This window comes from Grammomys surdaster, unplaced genomic scaffold (genome assembly GCF_004785775.1).
Source record: "Grammomys surdaster isolate TR1022 unplaced genomic scaffold, NIH_TR_1.0 100, whole genome shotgun sequence".
Classification (NCBI taxonomy): Eukaryota; Metazoa; Chordata; class Mammalia; order Rodentia; family Muridae; genus Grammomys; species Grammomys surdaster.
In genome coordinates, this window is record NW_021604579.1 from 8006731 (window position 1) to 8023703 (window position 16973).

The 16973-nt window shown below is 40.5% G+C and overlaps 1 protein-coding gene across 3 annotated transcripts in view; it reads right to left on the reverse strand.

Annotated features, from left to right (window-relative positions):
- Positions 1 to 16973, reverse strand: part of Agbl4 (ATP/GTP binding protein like 4) — a 1113017-nt gene that overhangs the window by 485594 nt on the left and 610450 nt on the right. For all 3 annotated transcript variants that reach the window (XM_028786938.1, XM_028786928.1, XM_028786949.1), the window contains exon 5: positions 5386 to 5602. In XM_028786938.1, coding sequence (XP_028642771.1) covers positions 5386 to 5602 — 217 coding nt within the window. The remainder of the gene's footprint in view (positions 1 to 5385; positions 5603 to 16973) is intronic.

Consider the following 16973-nt stretch of genomic DNA (forward strand, 5'->3'; position numbering starts at 1 on the left):
TCATTATGTTCACACAAATACAAAGACTTGACCACTGAGTGTAGCACCATGCCCAGTCTCGGATTCTGAACCATATAAACAAAGAAAGGAAATTGGTTCTGTATTTATTCCACTGTTTTCTGATCATAGATTTGGTATGACAAACTCATACTCCAGCTGTCTTGGCATCACCACCATGATGGCTATTCCTTGCTTGGACTAGGAACCAAAATAAACCCTCTTCCTTATATTACCTTTTGTCAGTATATTTTATCACAGCAACAGGAAAAGTAAGATAGTACCTGAGAAAATATGTAACTGTATGTGCACTTAAGATACATACAGAAATGTGAGTGACAACATAACTCATAACAGTCCCAGAGTGAAGCATTTTAAACCCTAATAGCTAAAAGGAAAAATCAACACAAGACTGATACTTTCAATGGACTAGCTAACGCTAAAGTAAATTAATTAATATGCTTCAATGTGTATGCAATGCTAAGAGAAATATTCACAACACAAAGATGATTACTATATGATACCAATTATATAAAATATTCAGAAATAACGAATGTAGTCTTTACTATGGCCAAGAGTGGAGGCTGTCAAGGGATTTTTCTCAGGCTAGAGAAATATTCAAAAACTATATTGTAATATTTATTTAACTGTGAAAATTTGCTCAAAATTATGTGACTATATCTTTAAATGGACAGATATTACACATAAATTATACACAGAAAAGGGTAATATTAGATACCCACAAAAGAGATTTCCAGGATGTCTTTGTGTTCAATGTTGTTTTGCTTGACTGTATTACCAGGGACTACTGAGGAGCAACAAAGTAGAATGTCATTTGCCATGACTCCAAAGGATTGGTTGCAGCTATGCTCATGCTGTGGAATACTTCTGGCAATAAGTATAATCTCTCTCTGTGTCTGTGATGTCAGACTCCATGCTGACATATTTAGCATTCCCACTTGTAATTATCCTTCTTCCAAACTGGGATAAGAATTAACCAACTATGGTGGTGCCACACACACAAATCATATTAAATGCCCTATAACTCAAACCAAGAGTTGTTTTGCATGCAGAAGTATGCCAGAAAGCCTCCCAAAACTTTAGTATCTGGTTTGAGACTCAACTATGAGGACTGAATGGACCCACAGAGTTCCCCAATCTGTTTCATTTGGCCCAGTGGACCTTGACCACTCATCAGATTTACTTTTTTAAGATGAGTCTCAATGTGCCTTTTAGAGAGAGAGTAAAGAGCATTAGAATGAATGGCTTAGTTTAAATCTTGACCCTCATACATCTAAATTTAGCAAAGATCTTATTTATTAACATTATTTACAATTCTCTTACTCCATGAACTACTGTGAAAAATAATTAGGATTGTCCATATAAAGAAAAAGATCTAACATCTGGAAGCAGAATATAGCCAATATGACAGTGAAGGTTTTCATAGATGTTAACTTCAGTATTTCTGTCTACCTTAATCTTCCAAGAATTCCCTATCCCAAACAAGCCAGATATCTAACAAAACATCACTGTATAATGACTTTGGCTCTCAGTTTTCTGGGTAACCTTATTCTCAGCCTTGTATTCAGTAACCTCATTCATCTTTCAGTATTCATTTCATGCCATACAGCTACATTTCTCCTTTTACACATCCCGTTATCCTCATGCCTAGAACATACATGCAATATGGAATTTCAATATCTGATAATGAGGTTGAAGATCACTTCCCATGGATGACAAGAGACAAAAAGCCAGAAGAACATGACTCCCTGAGGCTTTCATGGAGCAGAGATACAGTATCCTCTGTAGATTGCTAGCATCCAGATTTACATGGAAACAAACTTCTAATGATCAAAATATATCGGATAACATAATAATAGTGAAAAGGAAACCAATTTCTACCTTAAGATATTAATTTTGACCTTATTTTAGATATCTATTATCAGAAGCTTAACTTATTTTATTGCCCTTCTTAAAAATGGTCTGCTGCTTGCAACTCTCAGTAATACTCTTAAACATGCATCTTTTTAATTTCTATTTTATTTAGTTTTACATATTTTCCTCATTAATTAATTAATTTACTTTAAAGCCTGATCCTAGCCCTCTCTCTCCTCTGTTCCCAGTTCTTCCCTCACACTCCCTCCCATAGTCCCCCATCCCCTTTCCTCAGAGAAATGGGTACCAACCCACCCTGGTACATCAAGTCCTAGCAGGTTGCATCTTCTCGCACTGAGGCCAGACAAGGCAGCCCAGCTATGAGAAAGGGATACAAAGGCAGGCAACAGAGTCAGAGGCAGCCTCTGCTCTAATTAAACATGTATCTTAATTTATTCTTTCATGAATGCAATCATTCTCTCAATAGCCTGCTGGACAAATGAGAAAAATAAACAGATTATTTTTTCTTCAGTGCATAAACATTAAAGGGAAGTTTATTTTTTAAAATTATCTACTAAGACATATATCTGACAAACATTTATCATGGATATTCTCTAACAGTTTCATTTCAATTAATCCCAGTGTCTAGTAAAATATTGCTGCTAGGATTAAGTGTGTCTAATCTGTTCTTTTTCCTCTACATTCAGTCTCTACCCTTTTCCACTTTTAAGTTTTCCTGGAGAGGATGTTCTGCATGGGGGCACATCAATGGTCTTTCTTACCAATGGTTAGGTTGCCCAATAGGGAGCCTTAGAGAGATACCAAACAGAAGTAGGAGAATGAAGAGTACATATAGTCATGCTATATGCAATACTATGACTAATGGTAGAAATATAGTGGTCCTGAAAGATTACATCACCTAGTAATGTCAAATCTGTTTTAGTTTACGTGAGTATATTTTAGGAAGCTCTCACAAAATCTCTTAAGATAGTATTCATCAGAATATATTCTTGGAACTAAGAAATCTATGATTATATTTATTGTCTCGGTTTATTTTTTGAAATAGTTTCTCAGGTTACTGTGTGCCTTAAATATGGTTACTCTTCTCAAAGTGGCCCACTCTATGGCTTGGTTCAGCAAACTAGGCTTTGCTTTTGTGTTCTTTGACCTATTATTGGCCCTAGAAAACATCACTGTATCTCATGGTTTCCTTATGTACTGTTTATATAGCTTTTAAATAAAGTCTTTCTTACAATATACTAGTTTGAGCCTACCGTTGCTTTCTGTTAGCATGCTTATTGATACACCACCATCTGCCTCAATTATTAGCTTAAAACACAGGTCCCACATACAAGTGGAATCCACCAGAATCACTATTGGGAATAATGTTAGAACAAAGGAAAGATATTTGGTAAAATCTTTAAAACAGAGAAGCTCAAGAATATGAATATCATCATGATCAAATTTGGCTCTCAAGCATTTATCACACACACACACACACACACACACACACACACACACACACACCCTTCTGTATTTGTCTTGTTTTTGAAAAGTATATTAAGAAGTGTAATTTACAGGTGAAACCCACAGACACTAAACAAAGTCCATTCCACCACATGATGTGCTAGGAGCTCCAGTAGTGCCCTCCAGTTCCATCAGTGTATTTACCTTGAACCTTTGGTGTCTGTTCAATGTCTGCTTTAGGGTATAATATAGACTTGGTAAAATGAACCATGACATCAAATTTTTATTTGCCTATTCCTTTTTTATCAATCAACAATATAAATGAATACCATATATTTAACAAACAGAAAAACCTCAAATTCTGATTTTGACAGGAGAAAAAGAGGGGAAAAGAACAAAAGAAGAAAATAATGCAACCTCATTCTAAGATGCTCACATCCTAATTCCCAGAAGTTGGGAATATGTTATTTTGCATTGCAACTGCAGCATATAGATAAGATCAAGTTTAGAATCTCAGGAAGATGAGGTAGAATATTTTGGTGAGCTCTGTTCAATTATAACAACCATTACAAGTTTAAAGGCAAGGTGAATGAGAACCAGTGAGACTCAGCCAATAATTGCTGGTTTCAAGATAAAAGGGAACCACAAACCAAGAAATGCAAGCAGCTTCTTGGTGAGAACATAGCATGGCAACAATGTGCTCTTCTCCTGAGCCTCAAGTGGAAAACACATCTACCAACACCACCATGTTAGCCCAGTGAGACCTACTTTGAACTTTCAATCTCCAGAATTACAAGACAATAATGTTTGGTTTAGACCACTGTACTGACTGGTTTTGTGTGTTAACTTGATACAAGATAGAGTCATCAAAGAGGAAGGAGCCTCAGTTGAGAAAATACGTCCATGAGATCCAACTGTAAGGCATTTTCTCAATCAGTGATCAGTAGAGAAGGGCCCACCTCATTTTGCTGTTAGCATGCTTATTGATACACCACCATCTGCCTCAATTATTAGCTCAAAACACAGGTCCCAGATTCAAATAGAATCCACCAGAGCCACTGTTGGGAATAATGTTAGAGCAAAGGAAAGATATTTGATAAAATCTTAAAAACAGAGAAACTCAGAGAACATGAATATCATCATGATCAAATTTGGCTCTCAAGGGTTCTTTTAGGCACCTGGGTCATGGGTTCTTTTAGGGAGTAGGCTGAGCAAGTCATGGGAAACAAGCCTGTAATAGCACCCCTTCATGGCCTCTGCATCAACTCCTGCCTCCAGGTTGTAGCCCTGCTGGAGTTCACGCCCTGACCTCCCTTAGTGATGGAATATAGATCTGTAAGTCCAAGCCGAATAAACCCTTCCTCCCAACTTGCCTTTTGGTTGTTGTATTTCATCACAGAAATCGAAAGTCTGACTAAGATAACCACCTAGTTTTTAATTGAACAGTTGAAAACAAATATGGAATGGATTATTAAAAATCTCTAGACCAGGAACTTAAATAAATAGAATAAAAGTAAGTTTGGGAAGTGACACAGAACAGAGACAGAAAGCACATTTGGTCAGCACACCAGTTGCCACCCTATACTCAACGTAAACTCGAGTCACTAAGCAACACATTTATTCCCCATTGAGAAGTTTACCATCAGGAATTACTTCCCTGCCTTTGTAGCACGCAGTATACACCTTCTTTTCTCTCAGTGACTTTGGTATTATCCAGAACATTTTGAAGAGAGCTGTTTCAGTTTCCTTCATAATGACAACCATCTATCTCAAATCTTATTCTCTTACTGTCTGGTACCCTTGAAGAAATGAATCACTCCTTCAAAAACAGTCACCAAAATAATCCTTACATGATTATTTCTAGGTATGGAATAATTATTTAAAGCTTATTTTTATTTACTATTTTGAAATTTGTAAATACTCCAGAGTATATAGTCTACAGAACATCATTTTCATAATTTGTATTTTGTAAAACTCCATTACCAAGTTCCCATTTTATTGTTGCCTTTTTCAAAATGGGGACCCTGAGCAAGATGCTGGCCTTACCACACTCTGTCCAAGCTGTTCCCGGAAGAAATAATCCATGTTTTTCTTTTGTAGGCTGTCGAGGTAATGCTGGAAGCGAGTATATGTATATGGATAGCAGTAAGCAAACTGGTAAATATCATCTTCTCGGTCGAAACAGAATGCAAAGGACATCACGTAATTCTTCCTGTGGTCTGGGCAGCGATAGTAATAAACATTTTTTGGTGGTAGTCTTTGCCTAGAAGATACAAACAAAGACAGTTACTCAAGACTTACAGGGTAACAAATGGGAATGAATGCTTAGGAAAATGTCGAGAAAATCGGTGTCATGGCAATGGGAGAATGATGAAACTCCACGGGGTCAAAAGCACATAGGGAAAAGAAGGCACTTGTCAAAGCCTGGTTCTCTGCTTTCTTCACAATTTGGAAAACGCAAAATTAACAAAGACAAGCCAGTTTTGTAGATTTGTTTATCTCTATTTTAAGCATTTGCTATATGCCTAGGTATTGTGTTACGGTTGGGAAATACGATAGTAAATATGACAAGCCATATTGGTAATATTGGCAATATTATACAAAGAAAACAGCCAAAAATTTAAGAATACACAATATAGTTACAAAAGGTCTGGTGATTTGAATAAGAATGTCCCCCATGGGCTCATATATTTGAATGCTTGGTCACCTGTTGGTAGAACTGTTTAAGAAGAATTAGAATGTGTAGTTGTTGGAGAAGGTGTATCATTGGGGTTAGCATTTGAGGTTTCAAAAGTCCATGCCATTCCTAGATAGTTCGACTTCTGCTTTGTTTTTGTAGATCAAGTTGTAAGCTATCAGCTCCTCTTCTTGTTCTATGCCTGCCTGCTTGCTACCATGCTCTCTGCCAAGATGGTCATGAACTCTAACTGTATGGAACTTTGAGTCCCAAATTAAAAACTTTCTTTTAGAAGTTGACTTGTCCATGTTGTTTTGTCACAGTTATTGAAAAGTATCTAAGACAGATGATAAAAAGTTCTTTAAGAAAAATGAAGTTTTGAGCATGAGACATCAATGAGTAGAAGTCTATTTTTCTTAGGAATTCAATATTTGTTTTCTATTGTAAGATTAACTCACAGTTTTTAAAGTAAACTGATATACACTGTGAGTATTCAAGAGAAAGGAACAAAACATTCAATATTATATTAAATTATTAATGATATTTGGAACAAAGTACTATATGAGACTAATTTTTAATTTAATATTTTAGCTTATTTCTTTTCTTCCTACTCAAAAAAGGGTCGGATAAAAAACTGTGCCTCTTCCATTATCTTGTGCTAGCAGCTATGGGCTAGTTCTATTCACATACTTTATAGTTGGTCATGCTCTTTTATTGATTGCTGTATCTAGATTGATCTAGAAGATCTTTAAGACAAAGGATACTTTTGGAGAATGCCTGCACTGAGTGAAGAATATAAGACGTGCCTCTTATGGCTTGGCACTCAGTAGCAGAACCAAGAAGAACAGAAAGAATGGAAACAAGAGGAGGAGAGTGTGGAAGGTGAAGTCAAGAAAACAAGAATGGTTGTGGCTCCATGCAGAGAAGCCTAGAAATCTTTTGAATGACAGACCCATGAGCCTTGTTATGATTAGTGTTAAAATGTTAACATGATAGAAGTTAGAAAGCATGGGGCATTGGGCCTCTGAACATCTCTGGAAGGAATAATCTTGAGTACACTAATCAAGGTGGAAAGTGCCCAATCACTGTCGGTGACATCAACTTCTAGGCCAGGGATTTTGGAGTGGTTAAGAATACAGAAAGCATGCATGAATTCATTGTTTTGTTCTTGTGACAGCAAATGTAATGTGAAACACTACTTCAAACTCTTGATGTCTTAACTTCCATACCATATTGGACTATGACTTTGAATTGCGAGTTAAACCTTTTCTCCCTTAAGACATTTTTGTCAGAGTGTTTTATAACAGCATTAGGAAAATAAAATAAGGAAAGTGTCTAATATGGTAGTGTTTTCTTATAAAATGTTGCTTAGATATTGATTGTGTTTTACTAAGGTGAATTACCTGTTTAAGGTGAGGGAAGAAGGTGTGAGGTTGTTTTTTGAAGTTCAGAGATAATATAGAAGTGATGCTTATTCATATACTTATATATATATGACTCTAATGGATGTATTAAATATTATAACATATTGTATTATACATTATATTAGAAAACAAGTGGTTGAAATGTCAAGCTATGGGATGTAACATGAATGAGAACTTGGAAGTACTTAAGAACAGGGCAATATGGAAAATACACAGCTCAAGCCAAACAGAATTGGAATTTTCATATACAATTCAGTTGTGGTATCAGAAAATACTGTGTGTTGTGCTTAGGTTCACCAAAGCCATACATTTGTTTCCTATTTACAAGAGAATGAATATGAGGTAATAATCTTCATATAAGACCTTCAAGATAAATTCCCTATACACTCATTCTAACCAGATTCCTACCCTGAATCTGCCTATATTGAAATTCTGGCCCGGGCAGTGGTGGCGCACGCCTTTAATCCCAGCACTTGGGAGGCAGAGTCAGGTGGATTTCTGAGTTCAAGGCCAGCCTGGTCTACAGAGTGAGTTCCAGCACAGCCAGGGCTACACAGAGAAACCCTGTCTCAAACAAACAAACAAACAAACAAACAAACAAACACAACTCGTACTCTCTTACTCTCTTGCCTCTAGCTTCTCCTCACCCTTCCTCCCATCCCTTCCCCCTCTCTCCACATGGTCATGGCCGGCCTCCACTTTTCTCCTCTCTCTCTCCTCTTTCTCCACCATCTTCTCCCATTTTTCTCCCTACCTTTGCCCTCTGCCCTGAAAAAAACCCCTCCCCTTTAGAACCATTTGGTCTGGTGTTGTCTGTTCCAAGCTGTGCACTGAAGTCTAACATTGGTGCCGAAACCCAGGATACCCAGGATACGAAGACTTCAGAAACCGTGAGACCCATGTGGCCGCCGGCAGCCATAGCTGGTTGCTGTGATGCTGCTGTGACCATACAAGACCAACACCATGTGGCCTGCCGCAACCCCACCACTGCAGCTACCACCACTACACCACACGGCCTTCATCTGCTGCTGCTACCTGCCATCACCGACTGTGAATTTTTACCGCTGCTGCAGACTAATCCCATCTGCCTCTGAGAGGCTCTCAAAACTTCCACCACATGAGCTGTGCCGCTGCGGCCCCCACGTGGTGCTCTGCCACGTGGGCTAGGCAGCCAGAAAGGTCTACACAGACCTCATGGTTCCACCTTTCCTGATACCAGACTGCACAACCCCGCAAACACACCAGCGTATTAATTGGTAAGGAGTTTCTGATTGGCGGGAGGAACCCTGGATGCCCAGTTAGGGTTTGGCCAACCTTCCCTGGGCTAAGGGGTTGGCTTTTCATTGCCCCAGTCCATATGACTGGCCTCTAGCTGAACTACGACCTAGGACATTGGCCATTGTGTGATTTCCCTCTCAGAAATAGCTCCCAGCCCCCACCCCCCACCCCCCAGCTCTCGCAGCTGCTGGAAATCCTGGTACCAGGTGAGCTATTTTCTGCCGGACTAGTTCCACAGAGGCTCCTAGATATTCTCGTGATGATCTGATTATCTAGCCTGAGCCTGATTTTTCGTTGCCAGCTTTTCTTTCGGGACGCCAACTGATAGCTCCATAACAGCCGTCACCCAATGTGTACCACATTGTCTTTGACTGTACTCACAGACACCCCACTGGGTTGTCTACTGAAAAACCTCAAATCTCTAAAATTGACGCCTGATTTGAGGCCTTCCAAATTGATACACCTCTGCAATAAGGTCTGGATTTGATACCCTCTAGATAATGGATTAAAGTAGCCACATAATGGCACACTGGACCCAATTATTTTAAGAGGTCTTAAAACATACTTCCAGCAGTCTGGAAAATGGAAACAAATCCCCTATGCTTGAGCATTTATCTATCTTCGTTATACTCTTTCCATGTGTTCTTCCTGTTCTCCCCTCCCAGACCATCTGCTCACCCCACTACTTTGCCACCTCCGTTCTCTCTTGTGGAACTTTGCTGACCACCATCTACCTCGACCACACACTGTCTCCTGTCCACTGCCTGTCAACATTGGAGACCAAGTGCTTCTCTCCCCTCTAGATCATTGGCCCTCACCTCTGTCTCCCAAATGGCAGGGTCTTTTTAAGGTAATCCTCGTGACCCCTACAGCTGCTAAACTTGAAGGACCCCCTCATTGGGTCCACTTATCTCACCTTAAGCCTTTCACTCCCCCAACTTAGTTACATTTTTAGGGGTGTGCCTCTCACCCATTCCCTTTTGGTAGTGCCTACATGTCCTGTCCCATTATTAGGAAGAGAAACTTTATCTAAGTTGGGAGCTTCTATTTCCTTTGCTCCACCAATTCGCTTAAGCCCAAGCGCGCCAGCAGTTCCTCTACTCCTCCTTTTAGCCAATCACCCTACTAACACTAACATGTTATTTCCCTTACCAGATTCTCAGGTGGACCCCCAAGTTTGGGATGTCCAGAATCCCTCTGTTGCTAAACATCATTCTCCCATTGTGATCCAGTTACTGGACTCTACCAGGTACATCTGCCAAGCCCAATACCCTCTTTCTCTCCAGAACCTCAGGGGACTTAAGCCTATCATTGCTGACCTCTTAAGGAAAAAACTCCTTCGACCTACCTCTTCCCCTTTTAAAATCCCTACACTGGCAGTTAAGAAACCTAATGGTACCTATTGACTGGTTCAAGATCTCAGGCGCATTAACTCTGCCGTAGTTCCCCTCCATCCTGTCATAGCTAACCCTTATACACTTCTCTCTACTGTCCGCTCAGGGACTTCTCATTTTTCAGTCCTAGATCTCAAGGATACAAAGGAAGAGACTCTATCATTCCTAGGAATGGCTAGCTTTTTGCATTCCTGGATTCCTTCCTTTTCCCTACTTTCTCATCCCTTATATGAAGCAGCATTAGGCCCCACCCACGAACCTCTTCTCAAACCTGTCACTAAGCCCTTCCAAAGGCTCCAACAGGCTCTCCTTAAGGCCCCAGCCTTATATCTCCTGGACCTGACTTGTCCTTCTTCCCTCTACATAACTGAAAAAGAGGGATTTGCCCTTGGAGCCTTAGGTCACCAACTGGGACCATCTTTTGCACCCGTAGCATACTTGTCAAAAAGACTAGATCCAACCATCCAGGGATGGGCACCTTGTATTCATACCTTAGCAGCTGCTGACCTCTTTATTCAAGAATCAAAGAAACTAACCCTGGGACCGCCTATAACTGCCCTCTCTTCTCACAACCTGTCACAGTTCCTAACATATAAAGGCTTACAGACTCTACCTTCCTGAAGGGTTCTTTCTCTCCAGGTAGCTCTAATAGAAGATTCCACTCTCACCTTTCAATCATGCCCACCTTTTAATATTTCCAATCTTCTTCCCCGACCTAACACTGACTACTCTCTATCTCATTCCTGTACTGAAACCTTAGGAGAATTATTACCTCATCCTTCACACATACAGCAGGGTACATTGCCTCAAGCCACCTTTACCTGGTATACAGATGGAAGCTCCTTTCTTCATGAAGGGGTCAGGAAAGCTGGCTATGCCATAGTGTCAGACACCAAGGTGGTAGAGGCACAGGCCCTTCCTGCTCATACCACCAGGCTGAATTAATAGCCATTACTCGTGCCTTCCAGCTGGCACAGGGACAATCCCTCAGCACTTACACAGATTACAAATATGCTTTCCATATCCTCCTGTCCCATGCTGCTATCTGGAAGGAACACGGGTTACTTACCACAAAAGGAGGATCAGTAACTAATGCAAACCAGATTATGGCCACGCTAAAGACCTCCCATCTCCCCACAGCTATTGGGATTGTCCACTGCAGATCCCACCGTACGGATGACTCTAGTCTCCAAGGGAAACAACCAAGCTGATAAGGCAGCTAGAGCTACAGCCCTTAGGGGCCTAGACTCATCTCACCCTCCCAAGGAGATTCTTACACTACAACCCACATCCCCACCTACACCCCCTGACACTCGTCAAACTCTGTCCTATCTTGACCAACTCTTTCATCCTAACAGCCAAGCGCTGTCTTATTTCGTTAAGACCCACCTACAGCCTACTCCTGAGGACGTAAGTTTCCTAAAATCTATCACTGCTTCTTGCAAAATCTGTCAGATGTCAGATCCCAACGCAAGGTATCATAGCACCCCTTTTCCTACCCATCAGGCTAGAGATTCCCTTCCTGGAACTGACTGGCAACTTGACTTTACCCACATGCCTGCTGTAAAACGTGTCAAATACCTCCTGGTCTTGGTGGACACCTTCTCAGGCTGGGTAGAGACTTTTCCCACAACTAACAAAAGGGCTCAGATAGTCTCTGATCTCCTCCTCAGAGAGATCATCCCCTGTTTTGGTGTCCCTGCCTCCCTCCAGTCAGAAAATGGGCCTGAATTTACTTCCCAAGTTTCTCAGACTCTATCTAAGGCCCTAGACATCCCCTGGCCTTTTCATATCCCCTATCATCCTCAATCTTCAGGTAAGGTAGAGAGAACCAACCGCTCTTTAAAAACCACTCTTGTCAAGCTGTCACAGGAACTTCACCTTGACTGGGTAAAACTCCTACCTCTGGCTCTTTTCAGGCTATGAGCCCTTCCCAAGCGACCTCTCCTCATTTCACCTTTTGAACTCATGTATGGACATCCAGTCCTAACTCCTGATCTTTCACCTAAATGTTCCCTCTCCCTTTCTGCCCGGGACCTGTAAAGTGAGTGCTAGTGGTGCCTTCTACTACAAAAACAACTAACATGATCATTGCTGTGATATGGGACATGCTTGCTTTTCCTTGCCCACTGAAAACTCTAGCCGCCAGAGACACTGGGCAGTGACTTCCGTAGCTAGCAGGAAGTCCCGCCCTGCTGCTGCTGCTGCTGCTGCTGCTGCGCAACCCCCTGCCAGCCATATGATCCAGCTTTCTTATTCTGGTCCTAGCCAAATGTTTCTTTGCTAATACAAAAATGTGCTTTTCTCTACCTACACAACCCGCCAAAGTTACTTAAGACAGGATAGAAAAGGCTCTGTCTTGATAGATTTTTACTACTATTAAATTCTATTTAGTTACAACCAATCCTTATGGCTCTCAATCTTGTCAGAAGTTTGTTAACAGTATTTTTAAAGTTTATGGCTGACAGAATTCCCAAAGCCTCTAACGGTTAACCCAAGATGGTTTCAGAAGATGGACATCAGACTCCTAGATTGTATGCGATGATATAGTCACTAACAAATGCAGTGGGCTAAACTGGATGCCCTGAGTCAAATGACTAGGCTAAACCAAGGTAAGTCATTTCTCATGTCACGTGTATCTATTCCACAGAAAAATTCCTGCATCTTCTGCACTTGGAAGCCAAACTGACTTCACCCAAGAGACTATGGAGACCACGGGAACTATTGGCTAGTGGACTCTGTCACCTTTTAAAATAATATGTAACTGGTAGATTATTGTTTACTCTTTCTCAGACTTCTGACTAAATTGACAGCTAAGCTTTCACAGATATTATCTGTTACCTCATTACCCAAACTCAGTTGCCATCAATTAAATGCTTCATATTTTCTCTTCTTGCTATGCCACTGTCCTAATATTATCTGAGTTCCTATAAACTTGCCTAACTAATAAAACATTCCACTGTACAATCCAGCAAAGGCTCATCTTAAAGACTGCTCGTGTTGTTAACTCATGCTGTTATCTCTTTTGCAAACTTATAAGCTACAGGAAACCCACTCAGATCTACCTCTCATGAACCAAATAGATGCCATCCAGATCTTGTCAAGTCCAGGCACATCCAAAACAGCTCCAGAGAAGCAATGTTAGTATTCTGTCTAAACTCCACCTCCACAGTTATCTGGCAACAACCAGGTATGCTCCTCCCCTCAGTTACCTGGCAACAGCCAGGTAGGCGTGCCCACTATAAAAGGGGCTGCTTGCCTCCTCCTCTCTCTCTTACTCTCTTGCCTCTAGCTTCTCCTCACCCTTTCTCCCTTCCCTTCTCCCTCTCTCCACGTGGTCATGGCCAACCTCCACTTCTCTCTCCTCTCTCTTTCCTCTTTCTCCACCATCTTCTCCTGTTTCTCTCCCTTCCTTTGCCCTCTGCCCTGAATAAACCCTCTCCCCTTTAGAAAAAAAAAGAAAAAAAGAAAAGAAAAGAAGAGAAAAGAAAAAGAAATTCTGGAGTTACTAATGATGAGGTAGAGAAATATGGCCTGGAACATGGGTGTGAAACAAGGAGTAAAGTCATTCCCTGATGCTCCTATGGATGGAGTATAAGAGAATGAGAAATGAATACTGTCCTCAAGCGTGCCAGGCTTAGCCGGATGGTGGTGGCGCACGCCTTTAATCCCAGCACTTGGGAGGCAGAGGCAGGCGGATTTCTGAGTTTGAGGCCAGCCTGGTCTACAGAGTGAGTTCCAGGACAGCCAGAGCTACAAAGAGAAACCCTGTCTTGAAAACAAACAAACAAACAAACAACAACAATAAAAAGAGTGCCAGGCTTCAGTTGATGGTTTTACTCTCAAATATTAAAGTATCATATACCAAGTGAAGACAAGAGAGGTGAAGAATACAGAAAATTCAAAGAATGACATTAACTATGAGACTGAGTTCCAGAGGATAATGTGAATGGTGGAGAGGATTATAGAGAAGGCACTAGTGAAAAGGCAAGAGTAGAGAGGAGGTAGCAGATCCAAGTAGGGATGCTGGTGTAGAGGAACTGTGTGTGCTCCACAATTGCAATGTGATTGAAGATGAAAGAACAGGTAAGGAGGAAGCTATCCCAAAAGCTTAGATTAATAGTTGGAAAGAAAGCCAGTGAAAGATCTTTGAAGTCTCCATGCTGTGATAGTCACTCCAGGTCCTGGCTCAGAGAACTGAGTAGGAGCCTCCTGGAGACCTGGACTAGTGTGTGTTCCTCAGGAAGCAATGCCTGTAGCCATGTTTCTTGGGTTATGACATTATTTCTGATTATTTGCTAGCACATCCAGCCAAAGCCCATAGTTTAAATACATCTGCCCTCTCTTTCCAATCGTTTGTCCAAATGCAACCGTTGTTCCTGAGGGCCTGCTCACTCCACGGTATTTGTTTATGCTCAATCAGAGTTCATGTGTTTACTGATGTCCTAATTCCTCTCCTGGGTGGGTGACAATGCTTGATGTGAGGGCAGGAAGAGTGGAGTTAATGGATCTACCAGTTATCATTCAGGAAATCTGAAACCTGGTTTAGAGCCTAGATTTTCCAGGTGCCACCAAAGATACAAACAGAAGCCTGCTTGGGAAGAGTTCATCAGCCAGGAAATGCAAGGAATAAAAGACAGAGGAGGTATGACAAGAAAGAAAAGGCATATTTTAGAATGTACTTCAACATATTTCTGGTTTTGTCCTATTTTTCTTCTTATGTTCTCATTATGCCTCGGGTGTTGTATACTGTTTTATATGCATGTAACACTCTAAAGCATCTTGTGAGATATGGGTTACTAACATCCCATCACAGAGACAGGAAAATCAAAGCTCAAAGACGTGAAAAATTCTCAAAGACACAAGCTTTGTTAGCAGCAGGACCTGCATTGGGCCAGTTGGCTTCAGAGTCTGTACTCCAAATTCCTGTTCTATCCCTTCATCATTCTTTGGCCACTCATCTATTAAGCTTACATTCTGTTTCAGGAAAATCTGCTTTCACAGAGTTTTCAGCACTCCCCTCCTGATAGAAACCCTTTAAGCAACTCTCTATCCTCTCATTTCAGTTTGGCCCATGGGGCTCCTCTGCCTTCCTTGAGATTCAGGATTATTTCTCCTTCTCTCAAAGGCTATCTGTGCTTTATTCATACTGAACTACTTCAGAATCTTCACCATAGTTACACACCTTATTAATTGATCTTTGCACTACCTGGATATACTCTGACTTGCTTGTTTACATTCTATTCATATACTTGACACTTGAATGATTATTAGCAAAGGGTTAACTGTTTAAAATGAACTAAAGAATCTATCGACCAAATATGTGCGAATGAGAAATGCAAATAAATGCCAATCCTTTAACTTCCTTCTCCTCTAAGCTTTCCCTGAACACTCAGTTTTCAGCACCTTGTTTCTGCTTGGACAAAGGCCCTTTATCACATGGTTTGTCTTCTAAAAATGAGTAGTGAAAACGAATAGATTTTTCTTCAAAGAGAATGTAAACATCTTTGTAATAGAAACCAAGTCACCTCTTCTTTCGGTTCCCCACTGGGAATGGTACATGGAGCCCTCCCAACATTGCAAAGCAAATGCTGGGACAATGCAAAGAAGATATGTCCCAAAGATCATTTGCAGGCATCGAGAAAGCTTATTTTTTAGTTCAGTGGAAAATAGGGACTTTATAACATTTCACAGAAGACAAAGCAAAGAAACTTGTATTAACAGGAAATGTAGCAAAATATGGTTTCTGAGTGTGAAAGAATGTTACCATCTTTGTTAGATGAGACACTCTCATTTTGCTGAACACAATCTGAGATAATTCAGAGAAAATATAACAATAACGATTTTGATTACTATGTTATGACATTGTGTGTGTATACAGCACTGACTGCCTGCCAGGCCATTCCAAACATTTTGTGATGTACTAGCTCCTTAACTCTGCATAGTATTGTGAACTTACTCCTCCCAACCCCAAAAGAGGAAGGTGATGATATAACCAAAGCTATTCTTAAGGGAAGCAGGCTGTCTGTGGCTCTCCAGGAGAACACAGGAAAATATGATTAAAAATCTTATCAGAGACCCAGGATAAGTCCAGTCACTAGTGTTTAAGCTATTGGGACCAAGAAAGTATTTATTAGTTCTTAGAACAAGTCATAGCCTCCATTCAGATAATGGAAGGAAACATCCAATGTATAAAAGAAGTAGCTCTCATTCCAAGACTCAGTAAGTGTGTGCAGAAGAGGAGTGTATGCACATATGTATATATTGGATCCACACAAACATACTCTGTGCTTTCTATCACAGCTAGATGTCTCATGTCATCTAGGTTTTTTCACTGTTTGAGTTCCCTTGAGAGAAGGGTTCATATAGTCATCACTGTTGCTACTCCAGGAACTTTGCAGAATTTTCCATAAAGGAAGTGATAGAAAACAAACAAACAACTGACACATTGAATAAATGAATATCTTTATAAATAATTTTGACCTTCCTAACAGAAGTACATTGTGCCCTTTCCATGTGAAATGTAGGACCATGTCCTAAATAGATGACATTCTCACCTTCTTGCCTTTATAATGTGTTCCATCTCATTGTAATTGACTTTCCCATACATTTCTATAATATTATAGTCTCCCAATTATAGAGAAGTCAAGCCCAGGTCTCATGATACTGTTTTTGACTCTTGGTCAGCAACTTCACAATGGAGTAAGAATAATAAATAAGTGTAGATACTGTTGCTTCTCTTATATATCAAAATGTACAGATGCTAACAGTGCCTGACCCTGGAGAACTCAATACATGGTCCTTAAGTGAGTAAATTTATGATTTAATAGTCGATGAATGAAGTGGAAGGCAACAGTTTCC